The 12,696-nt window shown below is 47.2% G+C and overlaps 1 protein-coding gene across 1 annotated transcript in view; it reads right to left on the minus strand.

Moving 5' to 3' along the window:
• Positions 1 to 12,696, minus strand: part of SORL1 (sortilin related receptor 1) — a 168,643-nt gene that overhangs the window by 74,605 nt on the left and 81,342 nt on the right. Inside the window, exons 13-16 of the mRNA XM_078432861.2 lie at positions 6,653 to 6,831; positions 4,978 to 5,164; positions 567 to 695; positions 1 to 86 (exon numbers count right to left, since the gene is read on the minus strand). Coding sequence (XP_078288987.2) covers positions 1 to 86; positions 567 to 695; positions 4,978 to 5,164; positions 6,653 to 6,831 — 581 coding nt within the window. The remainder of the gene's footprint in view (positions 87 to 566; positions 696 to 4,977; positions 5,165 to 6,652; positions 6,832 to 12,696) is intronic.

Here is a 12,696-nt window from a genome sequence, read left to right on the forward strand (position 1 = left end):
CTGCCAAGGGACACGGGACCAGTTCTCCTTCCAGCCGTGTTTCAACGTCTCCTCCACTACAAGTGTCCCCAGAAATCTTCCGATAGCTGTCACCCCCCCGCCCCAAGAGCAAGAGGTCAGACACATCCAAGAACAGCCATTAAGTCTTCATACCTGGAAACCTATTTCCTATCCACATCCATCTCTTCACTTCCCTATAGAACAAGAAGGATGTTTCATCATTCTCAATTGGTTCTGCTTATAATTACACCGGGAAGCCCAGATAACAGGGAAGACTGTCCCGGGCAAGAATATACATGTATCCCTTCCACGAAGTCCTATGACGATGTGTCCTTGCGGAAGTTTATGACTTAACATATAGCTAGAGCTACAGAGAAGCTTACGGGTTTGCATTTTTTTCTCACAGAGGGTAGAAGCGTTTGTAAACATCCTAATTCTAAATATTGCCCAAGCTACCTGAGACCCGCTACGAATCCAAGCAGTGGGAGTACGAAAGGAGCCCAGGTGGCTTTCTCTGCTCTCTCAAACCCAGTGCAGACATGTCCCCAGCACGTTGGGGTACGTACCCTCTTGTTCTCCTGTATGTAGAACCCACAGGACAAGGCACAGGAGGGGAGTATGACTTCCCAGGAAAATCAGGATCCGGAACACAGACCTCTAATGCCAGATCTTCACTCATCTTGAAGCCAAAGTCACTGCAAAGGCAATCGGGGTTTGTTAGGGCCAATGGCTTGTGTACTTGGGGCGTGTCAATACCAACTCTTGTGACTTCTCCCATAACGCCTACCAACTTACTGTAAGTTACTAAACATGTCCCTTTGAAGAACACTCCCTTTTTTATGCTAACACACTTTCAATAGAAACGTTGTATCTGAACCACGACTGGCAAACCGCGATCATATGCCAAAAACAGACAAAGGCAATACAAATCATTACACCAGAAACAAAATAATATTACTTTTTTTTAGCTGGATCTAGCTCCCCACCCAAAGGCCCTGGGTCTGCCCTCTCTTTGTTAAGAGGGACCAGCAAATGTTAAAGAGTTACCAGCACTCAGGGATACTTTCTCCTTGACATGCTGACAAGCATTAGAAAGGAAATTTAAAAGAATCACCTTTTTTAAATGAATGATTCAACGTTATTTAAGACCATGTCCATGCACTACCTAAAATCACCGTGGGTGTCTCATGCTGTACTTTAGGACACAACACTTTGGCCCACGAGACCTTCCACAATTTGGGGGCCACATCTCTGCCAAAATACTCAGCTCGGGGGCGAGGCGGGGCGGGGGGAGCTGGAGTAGGAACCAGGGACAGTAGGTCTAGTCCTGACTCTGCCCTTTACCGCAGTGAACAACCCCAAGAGGAGGCAGTTACACTATATACGTCCCAAAGCCCGGCCCAAAACCGAAATTCGAATTCAAAGAGATTCTTCACGTTGACATGCTCTACTCGAAAGGCTTCCTTTATGTATGGAAACCAATTTGACAGTAAATTTCATATATTAAAAAATAAAAAAATAAAAAAAATAAAAAAATAAAAAAAAATAAAAAAAGAAAGGCTTCCTTTACTCTATCCAGACCAATGAATTACTTATTAAACACTTTCTCCACGAGAAGCGTTAACAGGTACGGGGCTGAGTGGTCTGTGGGTTCCTTACGCCACAATCAACATTCAGCAATTTGTTGGAATTTTTCAGAAGGGAGAGTTTTATTACTGTGTGGAACACGTCTCATTCATTAAATCAGGTCATTTTTACCGAACGGCTGCTTACGATCTTTTTGGGGGCTAGGTGGAGCATTACCTAATTATTTACTTGCCTCCAATGGCAAAGCACCTGTTCTTAGGCTTCTGCAATCTGTAGGTCACGGCCTAATAGGCCGTGAACACACGTTGGGAGGGTTAAGCCCAGCTTCCGAAAGAAACTAACGCTGAAATCAAGGAACATATGGGCCAGTGGCTGGGCTTTCCAGAGAGGTCAGAAAGGACCGTCAGAAGCAACCAGACTTTCACATGTAGCTGTCAGTTGGCAGCTGAACTAACGCACGGAAACCACAAGCTCACTCATTCTCATTTCCCCTCCTACAGTCTTCCCTCAGACCATCCCGTCCTCACTGCCGCGGTCCAAGCCCCCAAACATTTCCAGGAGCCACACAGACCAGCCAGCTCCTTTCTAGCAGCTACACAATCAGAGGCCTTGAAATCAATACATCCTTTATCATTTTCATGGGTCATCACCCTCACGATCTCATCTGGCCTAAAGCCCACCTCTGTGAGAGGCAAGACGGGTGGTTTTCCCCGTCCAAACTGAACCCTCAGCCCCTAGTGGGTTTCCACGAGTCAGCTGGGATGAGCACGGGAGACCAGTGGGAGCTAAGCCAGTTTACCAAGAAGGCACACCAGCCTCTGGTTGTTGGCTGTTGTTGTCGTTTTGGTAGAAAGGGAGCAGATTTTAGAGAAAAAGCACAGCAGGGGTCTTTAAGAAAACAAACCAAAAACAAAGGAGAGTTGTTAGGGTTTCTTACATGTTTATTATTTCCTTTTGTCTTGACGTAGTTAGGATAAAAGAGAGAAGAGAGAGAGCCTTACAAACTTTTCCATGAATAGGGCCTCTACAGTCAGGGGACCTCAGGCCAGCAAAAGCTCTCAGATTAGAATTTACAATTTGGGGGCATCTAAGAGAGAACACAGGGTAGCAAAGGGGCACTGAACGGACAACCCTGGGAACGTCAAACAGCTCTGTGGTTTTACACTGCAAGGCTCTATGCCGTTATCTCAGGACCACACGGCTTTCAAAGAGAATGCGCGTCCTGTACGGTCTAAAACCCGGCTGTTCAAAGGATGGGTTGGCAGATTAGCGAGCTCAGATCACCCAGAGCAGGGCACCAGCTACAGAGCCCCAGAACTGGAGTCAGAACTGGCATTTTAACAAGATCCCAGGTGATTCATACGCACGCTCGACTTTCAGAAGCATGGGTCTAGGGCAGGAGTTGGCCAGATCTGGTTAGCTGTTCTTCTAAACAGAGCTTTCTGGGACCACAGGCATGCCCATCCACCTACGGCTGCTTCTGTGCTCCCACAAGCAGTCGCCAAGCCACCATCATGGACCGCAGGGCTCGCAAAGCCTAGGACGTTTACCCCATGTCCCTGTTCCGACCTCAGGCTAGAACATATCAGAGGCTTCTGGCTTTCATCGAGATAAGTGTGGCTTCCTAAAGCAAACTTTAGCTGTTCTGAGAATGGCAGTGGCTGAGAAGTGAGTGACGTGCTTAGTTCGATACCCATGCTCTCTACTGACAGCCCCGCCCAGCCTGGGGTGATTTCATGCTGGATTACAGGCACCAGGGACTGCCTACGGGCTCCCAGACCCTATGTGTTTTACTGCTAGAATCATCTTCCAAAGCTAAGCTCTGCTCTGATCAGCGACTCTCCTCAAAGCCTTCAAAGACCCTCTGCTGCTTACAGAATAAGGTCCACACCCCTGTCTCTACCCTTACCTACCAGCCTCAGTTCCCCTCACTGACCCCACTTCATACCGACAAGGCATCCGAACCAAACTACCAATGACCTCCCCACCACCCCTCCGCCTCCCCAGTGCTGCCACATCTTCTCAGAATGCTCCCGTCCACAAATCCAGGCGCTTCCATCTCTAACAGTGCCTCCTCCAGGAACTTCCTGATTTCCAAGCCCCAAATCAGTCTCCTCCTTCCTGCCAACAATCACAATAAAGGCACCCCTTCCTCCTCCAAGGTACGTGCGGCTTTCCCTCTCTGGCCACAGTTATCTGTGGACCTGTCATTTCTTCTGCTGTCACCATTCTCAGCCCTGCCTTGGGTACTCTGCTCCAGGACTGATGAGTATACAAATATACATGCACTGACATTCCCTCACTGCAGATAAAGAAGCACACTCCCAGGGGCGCCTGGGTGGCTCAGTCGGTTAGGCGTCCGACTCCAGCTCAGGTCATGATCTCGCGGTCTGTGAGTTCGAGCCCCGCGTCGGGCTCTGTGCTGACAGCTCGGAGCCTGGAGCCTGTTTCAGATTCTGTGTCTCCCTCTTTCTCTGCCCCTCCCCCGTTCATGCTCTCTCTCTGTCTCAAAAATAAATAAACGTTAAAAAAAAAATTTAAAAAAACAAAAAAAAGAAGCACACTCCCTACAGGATAGGGCTTCTAAGGAAAAGGAGTTACTTACACAGGAACCTTCAGTGTGTTCCCTTTGGAAGCCGCCCTCCTAGAAATAAATCCCAGAGTGATCCATTCCTAAATAAACTATGGCAGCTTCCCTAGGATGTAACTCCTCTCCCACATTTCGTAGCTATAAGAATTAAATGGAATAACCTATATAAAAAGTGCCTAGCACCATTCTTGGCACATCAAAAATTCTTAAGAAATCTTTATTTCTGGGGCGCCTGGGTGGTTCATTCAGTTAAGCGTCCGACGTCGGCTCAGGTCATGATCTCACCATTCGTGGGTTCGAGCCCCGTGTCGGGCTCTGTGCTGACAGCTCAGAGCCTGGAGTCTGCTTTGGATTCTGTGTCTCCCTCTCTCTCTCTGCCCCTCCCCTGCTCGCTCGCTCTCTCTCTCTCTCTCTCTCTCAAAAATAAACATTAAAAAAAATTTTTTTTTTAGTCTTTATTTTTGAGAGACAGAGACAGAGTGTGAGTGGGAGGGGCAGAGAGGGAGGGAGACATAGAATCTGAAGCAGGCTCCAGGCTCTGAGCTGTCAGCACAGAACAGAGCCAGACGCAGGGCTTGAACTCACGAGCTGCAAGATCATGACCTGAGCCAAAGTCGGACACTCAACCGACTGAGCCATTCCGGCACCCCCAAAAAAAAATTAAAAAAAAAAAAAAAAAGGAAATATATATTTCCTACGATTGCCTTCCTTCCCTCAGGGGAAGGGACCATGCCCTAGCCTGTATGTAACACTGCTGAGGAAGACACAACCCAGTCCCCAGGCATCCAGGAAGAACCCACCATTCATAGTCCTCTCGGGTGCAGGAGCAGTTGGACACGACCACGGGCCGGTCAAAGTCCTCTCCGTTAAAGCACGTCGCGTGGGGAGTCCTCCGTTTGAACACAGTCTTGTGTCCCAGCAAACACTCGTTGCCCCGCTCATCAGACGGTGACCACAGCTTGTAGTCATTCTCCGTGCAGGGAACCCCTGAGGAAAAGGAAACGCGGCATGAAGCGTCCAAGGGACACCCACGTGGGCCTTCCTGTCCTCCCCGCCCCTCAGCCCCGCCACCCACGTCCGGCTCATCCCGGTGCTTCTCAGCGGGCACGCAGACCTCGGGAACTGTCCCAAGCCCCTGATCACCTTGCTCTGACGCCAGGAGGCACCCAGGCAAATGAAAATGGTACCGCCTGAAACACAGACGTTCGTCTGAGAAGTCTGGGAAGAAGCAAGCCACCTTTGGCACTCTCTAAACTTCTGAAATATTTTAGCAGATTCTGCAGTGCCTTCTAGAAATGGGTATCAGAGGGTTAGTTGGTAGATGGTGTCACCCAGGGGTGTTGTCTCCTGCCTGCTTTCTGGGGGAGTAGGGTGGGCACACCTGGAAGCAATGGCCCGAGAGCAACAGAGTCCGCTGTCACTGCTTGGAAGAAAGTTCGTGGAAGATTCACGGAAGGAGGGGCTGAGAAATGGTAAGACAACCTGGACGGTCACTTCATCCACCCGTACTCACTTGGAATTTAAGCAGAGTGGCTTCTACGGGAATTCCAAAGTATACCTACGTCTATACTGGTACTCTGCGTCTTTTTCATAGCCGTGTCAGATTGCATGCTGCCTGAAACTGATGAACAGCCGTCAACTCAATGCCATTCAAATCAGCAACTACTTATTAAGCCCTGGCTGCAAGGCTCTCCGGCTGTTCGGTGGGCGGAAAATACAGAATGCACAAGACAGGTTCTTATTTCTAAGACCCTTGTAATCTAGTCGATGGGGAGTGATATAAACAGGGTGACAGACACAAGTTGTAATTCACGGCGTGAGGGGTGGGCTTATGTTCTGGACACGGACGAGAGGTCGGGGGTGGGGGTCCTCTGGCTGGGATATCAGCAGCCAAGTGCATTGGATCCTGAGACGTGAAAAGGATCTCGACTAGGAGAAACGGAATGGGTAGCAGAGGGGATGTTCCAGATAGTTGGAATGATGTCGGCTGAGGCAGAAGGGGGAGGAAAGAGTAGGGCTGCAGAGGGAACGGGGGAGGAAGAAAGACTCTGGATTACACTTCTCCCTGCTTACTTACACATCCTGTGCCTACACTAGCAGACGGCAGATGAGATCCTAGACGGCTGAGAGGTCCCTGCAACATGGGGCACACTGCCATTCACACGGGAGTCACCTGCTGAGTCTGTCAAAGCAGAACTGCTGATGTGGAGGGATGTTTTTCATTTACTCACCTGTTCAACGCACACACACGCAGACCTACTATGCTCCAGCGACTAGACAGAAACACCTAACAAGACATAACACCTGCTCCTACTAAGAACTGTCTGAGTAACTACCTCTGTATTTCCCAACCGCTTACTGCATACGTGTCCGTCTCCTTCAACGGCTACAGACTCTCTCGAGTGCAGAGTGTCGAAGCCGATGCCCTGGTCAACAAATATCTCCACGGAGAGGGCCGAGGAGGCAGCGGCTTACCCAAGGCACCTGTGGCATTGACCTGCAGGATCAGCCAGCTGTGGACATTCTCCTTGTTGGAGCCAAAGATGGTGAAGACAGTGCTCTTCTCGCCGGGTTCCGTGAGGAGCCCGTACACAAACACTGGGCTCTCGGAGAAGATGAACGTTTTCCAGGTCTCCCCTTCGTTGGTACTGTATCTGCCAAGGACGAGTAAGAGGATTCTTACTTACAGTTAAAGTCTCTAGGGCAAGGGCTTGGTTTCCAGGTAACATTCACTAGTGATAAGAGCCAGGACTCTCTGGAGGAACAGCCGGAGCAGGGAACCTTCAAGGCTGTGCCAGAAAGCAAGGACGTGCTAAGAGACTAACGGAGTCAGTGCAAAGGGACACAGCAGCCAGCCTGGTGGAGCTCCAACTGGCCAATTTGGGAAAATCTGAACACAAAAACAGAAAAATGACGGTAACAGATTATACACCCAATAGAAATACGACAGGGGTCTCCGAATGATGCTGAAAGGAAGAGAAAAGGGAAGGGGGAAGATGCTTTTCTTATGCTACAATGCTACCCAATACATATTGAAAACAATGACAGCATGAGAAAAACGACCGTCCCATAACCCGCACTGTAATGACCGAGTCAGGCAAAGAAGACCACTGAATGCTACAACCACATGGTTCACATGGGGACCACGGTGTTCACATCAACCCACAGATGAATCATTCACTGCAAATGGGGAAATGCAATTTTACAATGGGTTAAGAGTCACAACTGTCACCAAAGTTAGCATCACTAACAATGGGACAACCTGACGTCACGTGCCTCCCGGATAAAGCGTTGAGAATATCATCTATGCGCCGTTCTGTACAACCGGACAAATCCAGAACGTGGGACGGTCTCCATGGCCACTGGTCGGGATTCCTCCAACACAAAACTGAGGCCGTGAAAAACTTAACAAACCAACCAAGAAAGGCGGAAGGCTTGTTACAAAGAGACTAAAGAGGTGTTAACGACCACACGCAATGTGTAAACCTTGACTGCATCCCAGACCGGTGGGGGAAGGCAGCTGTAAGCAGTTTGGGACAACTGAGAAAATATAAAAACAGTGTCTAAGGGACACTGAGCTCATGTGAGTTTCCTTAGATGTGATAATGGCATTCTGAGTGCATAGGAAAATACCCGTACGTATTGGTGATACATGTTTTAAATATTTAGCTGTGAAGGGGCACGATGGCTACAACTTTCTTTCAAATGGCTCAGCAAGGGGCGCCTGGGTGGCTCAGTAGGTTAAGCATCCAACTCTTGATTTCAGCCCAGGTCATGATCTCACAGTTTGTGAGTCTGAGCCCCGCATCAGGCTCTGCACTGACAGCATGGAGTCTGCTTGGGATTCTCTCTGCCCCTACCCCGCTCATGTTCATGCTCTCTCTCTCAAAATTAACAAATAAACATTTTTTTTTAAAATCCACAAATGACAAAAGGATAGACACATGGACAGACAGGCAGGCAGGATGAATAGATGACAGAAGTAAAGCAAACTGGCAAAATGTTAGCAACTGGTGATTCTGGGCAAACTTCTGTGGGTGTCCTTTATACAATTCTTCCGCCTTTTCCCGCGGTCTGACAGATTTTTAAGGTGGAGGAAAAATATGTCCAGAGAAAAGTCTCCAAGGAGGACTTGTTCTTGCTACAGCAGAACGAGAAAGCAAGCTCTTTAAAGAAATAGGCGGCACTGACATAACTGTGCTGATTTTTCATGATCTTTTGTATTGAGGGGGAGGGGAGGTGCAGAGGGAGATGGGGAATACCTAACACTTGCTTCGCCTCCCAGGAAGCTGGCCAAGATGCTCAACATGAGAAACCACTCAGTTAGAGCTCTCTTCAGTGTCAGCTCTCGCTTCTCTCTTAAATCCTACGTGCAAAATTTCTCTTTCTTTCACGTTTCCTGTATTTTTGAGATTTTAGTTTTGCTTCCTCAAAGAATGCTTGACACAAATCTTTTCACAACATCATGCAATCCAAACACTCTCTCCCAAATCGAGATGACGACAATGGGTACTTCTGCAAGAGGCCACGGGTTAAATGGGAGGTGGGGAGCGGTGTACAAGGCAACATAAATAAAGAAGGTCAACGAGGACCAAGTGACTCCCCTACGGATCTTCCAAAGAGGAGAAATCCTCATCTGGTTGAACTGCGTTTGGTTGAAGCTGATTTTGAAGCAGATATAGGGATAAGTTAACTCATTCACTCTCCTTGCACCAGTGTGAAGAGCTAACGGCTGAGTATCACTTTTAAAGGAAAATGAATGGGAAAAGCTGGCCTATTATCCAGACAGGATGAGAGCTATCAGGGATAATGTTGGAGGTCCATCCATTTGCACAGCCCCGTAATTCTATTTAGGAGCTCCTTGAACCCCCGATAACCTTAGGAAATGAAGCACCCCATTTCTTGAGAGGTTCCCAGATGACTGATGGGATGACACTTTGATGGGACTGATACATGGCCAAGCAGAGCCTTGTATTTGAGAACAAACTGCGCATTTAGAAAGCGGTGCTTGGGGCGCCTGGGTGGCTCAGTCGGTTAAGCGTCCGACTTCGGCTCGGGTCACGATCTCGCGGTCCGTGAGTTCGAGCCCCGCGTCGGGCTCTGTGCTGACAGCTCAGAGCCTAGAGCCTGTTTCGGATTCTGTGTCTCCCTCTCTCTGACCCTCCCCCGTTTATGCTTTGTCTCTCTCTGTCTCAAAAATAAATAAACGTTAAAAAAAAAAAAAAAATTAAAAAAAAAAAAAAGAAAGCGGTGCTTTTTCCGAGTTTCGGGGAAGAAGCAAGTCACATTACCACTGCAACAGTTAGGGAGACATCTACTCTAGACCAGGTTCTGATCCCCTAAAGAACAACATGTATTGATGGGGTGAAAATGACAACAGCCTTGCAAGAAAACAAACCAAGTCACCTGTGTATTCCTACAGTCAGGAAAGACCATCAGAGCCCTAACCTTCAGGACTGGAGGATTGAAAATGTTCAGATAAAAATACACACATAGGGGTGCCTGTGTGGCTCAGTAGGCTAAGCATCTGACTTGGGCTCAGGTCATGATCTCACAGTTTGTGAGTTCGAGCCCCGCATCGGGCTCTGTGCTGACAGCTTGGAGCCTGCAGCCTGCTTTGAATTCTGGTTATCCTTCTCTCTCTGCCCCTCCCCTGCTCATATTCTATCTCTCTCTGTCTCTCAAAAATAAATAAATTTAAAAAAAGTTTTTTCAATGTTAAAAAAAATACACACATAATCCCAGGGTCAAAACTCTCAAGAGGATGGGAAGGTCATTTAATATAATTAATGTAATAAATTTGTAAAATAAATATAACACAGATACACTAAATAAGGGAAGTGGTAATATTTGAGACATTAATGTGTGGCTGTACAGAAAGGTCCTTGATGAACTCAGATTTTTAAATATGTTCATGATAAGAAAAGAGCCATACAACCAAAGGCAAAAAAAATTAAAGAGCAGTGCTTATCTGCTAGTTAATTCCCGTTATAATTCTGATGGCAAGTAATCTGCAGCAACCGTGAGCAAACAAACCCAAAATGAGTCAAAGATTATGCTTCAAATTATAACAATTAGTGATAGATTCGTGAGTCAGTGGGATGGTGGGTTGGTTGCCTAGTAAATTCTACAAAGTATTAGCAAGAAATTCTATAAAGAACCAGAAAGGGTCCTTTTGATGGTCAGTGGTATAAATAGTAACAATAGAAAGAAGAAAAAAAGGCAGAAGCACTCAATTTCTATTTTGGTTGTATCTTTACCAAGAATGATCTTCAGACTGGACAAGGCAGGAAAAAAAGACAGGGACGTTAAAAGAAAATGAGTACAAAAGAGAGAACGTTCTAGAGAATAGAAAAAGTTCAAAATACGATGGCAGATAAGAATCTCTAAAAGAATCACAAAGAACAGAGATTCTTGAAGCCCAGAGGAGGAAGAATAGTTTTACTTTCCTAAAGAACATAAAAATGGGGGCACCTGGGTGGCTCAGTCGGTTGAGCATCTGACTTCAGTTCAGGCCATGATCTCGTGGTTCATGAGTTCAAACCCTGCATCGGGCTCTGTGCTGACAGCTCAGAGCCTGGAGCCTGCTTCAGATTCTGTGTCTCCCTCTCTCTCTGCCCCTCCCCCACTCGTTCTCTGTCTCTGTCTCTCTCTCAAAGAATAAATAAACATTAAAAAAAAAAAAAGGAACTAAAAAATGGTTTCAAGAATGGAAACAGCTGATCTGAGAGACCTTAGAAAAGAAGGAAGTCAGGGCTGGGACTCACATGGTTTCACACCCAAGTCACAACACAACAATCGAATCCCACTTCCTTTTCTCAAGGTCATCCTTGATTTGAAGAAGAGGGCAATGATAGAGAACGTTCTTTTTTCATAAGGATCTCTATGGACCACACAGCTAGATAAAATTCACCGCTGGGAAAACAAGTCCCGGTGTGCTGATTGCCGACATATGGTGTGAACCCAACCCCAAATGAGATCGCTAGTCCCCACACTGCTCCCTGCTTTAGTCAAAGACATGAATAACAATATGGAAGGTCAACCCATCAAATGTGCAAAGCCTACAAGGCTAATTGGACTGGTAATGCAATTAATGCCCAAACAGGATTCAAAACACTCTTCTTGTTACGTCAAAAGAATAAGCAAACATGAGAAAAAAGTTCCCATGTTGTTTCAAAAGCCTACCTGCTCAGACACCTGCTCAGATGGAGAAAATCTGGTCTTAAATACCATATGATTTCGCTTCTATGTGGAGTTTAAGAAACAAAACAGATTGAACACAGGGGAAGGGAAGGAAAAATAAAGTAAGATAAAAACAGGGAAGCAAACCATTAGAGACTCAACTATAGAGAACAAATTGAGGGGTTGCTTGCTGGAGGGGTGGTGGGTGGGGGATGGGCCAAATGGGTGACGGGCACAAGGAGGACACTTGTTGGGATGAGCACTGGGTGTTACACGTAAGTGATAAACCCCTAAATTCTACACCCGAAACCAATACAACGCTATACGGAAGGAAAAAAAGTAGTGACAAAACTACTCTAAGTCGAGATAATGCGTTCCATTATTTGCATCAATTACCTTGTTTAAATTACCATGTTAAAAATACTGTGAGGCGTTTCCACGGATGAGAAAACTGAGTCTCCATAAGATAAGTAATTTGCTGAGGTTACCCAGCTAGTGAAGGGTTATACTGCCTTTATCATGAAGTTGCAATACGACTCAAACTGGCTTGGAGGTAAAATAAATAAATTAATTAAAAGAATGCGTTATTTCATGAATGTGAGCAGTCCAATGGCACAAGTCCCCTCAGTACGGCAAAGCTGTCGCTGGGATTCAGTCTGTTTTCTCCACCCCTTGATCATTTTTCCTCTCTGTGGTCTTCATCCTCAGGCTGTTTTCCTACACGATAGCAAAGGAAGTCACGGGCCTCCTGGGTTATGTCTGTGGAGACAGACAGCTACGTACTCCCAGAGATGCAAGGAAAGGAAAGTATGCTGCATGTTTAACTACCCAGTTTCTTTCTGGAGTTTCCATTAATGCTGAAGGTGGCATTTCCACCCTACACGCACCTATTCAAAATAAAATCTCATGGCGTCTGGGTGGCTCAGTCGGTTGAGGGTCCAACTCCTGATTCCAGCTCAGATCAAGATCTCACGTCTCATGAGTTCCAGCCGGGCCCCACCTTGGGCTCCGCACTGACAGCACAGAGCCTGCTCCGGATTTTCTCTCTCTTTCTCCCTCTCTCTCTCTGCCCCTCCCCTGCTTGCCCGCATGCTCACTCTCTCGCTCTCAAAGTGAATAAACTTTTAAAATACCACTACGACTACTGGGGGCATCGGGGTGACTCGGTCGGTTGAGCGTCTGACTGCGGCTCAATCTGTGAGTTCGAGCCCCATGTCGGGCTCTGTGCTGACAGCTCGGAGCCCCGGAGCCTGCTTCCGATTCTGTGTCTCCCTCTCTCTGCCCCTCCCCCACTCGCGCTCTGTGTGTGTGTCTCTCTCTCTCTCTCTCTCAAAAAT

This window comes from Panthera onca, chromosome D1, assembly GCF_046562875.1.
Source record: "Panthera onca isolate mPanOnc1 chromosome D1, mPanOnc1 haplotype 2, whole genome shotgun sequence".
NCBI lineage: Eukaryota > Metazoa > Chordata > Mammalia > Carnivora > Felidae > Panthera > Panthera onca.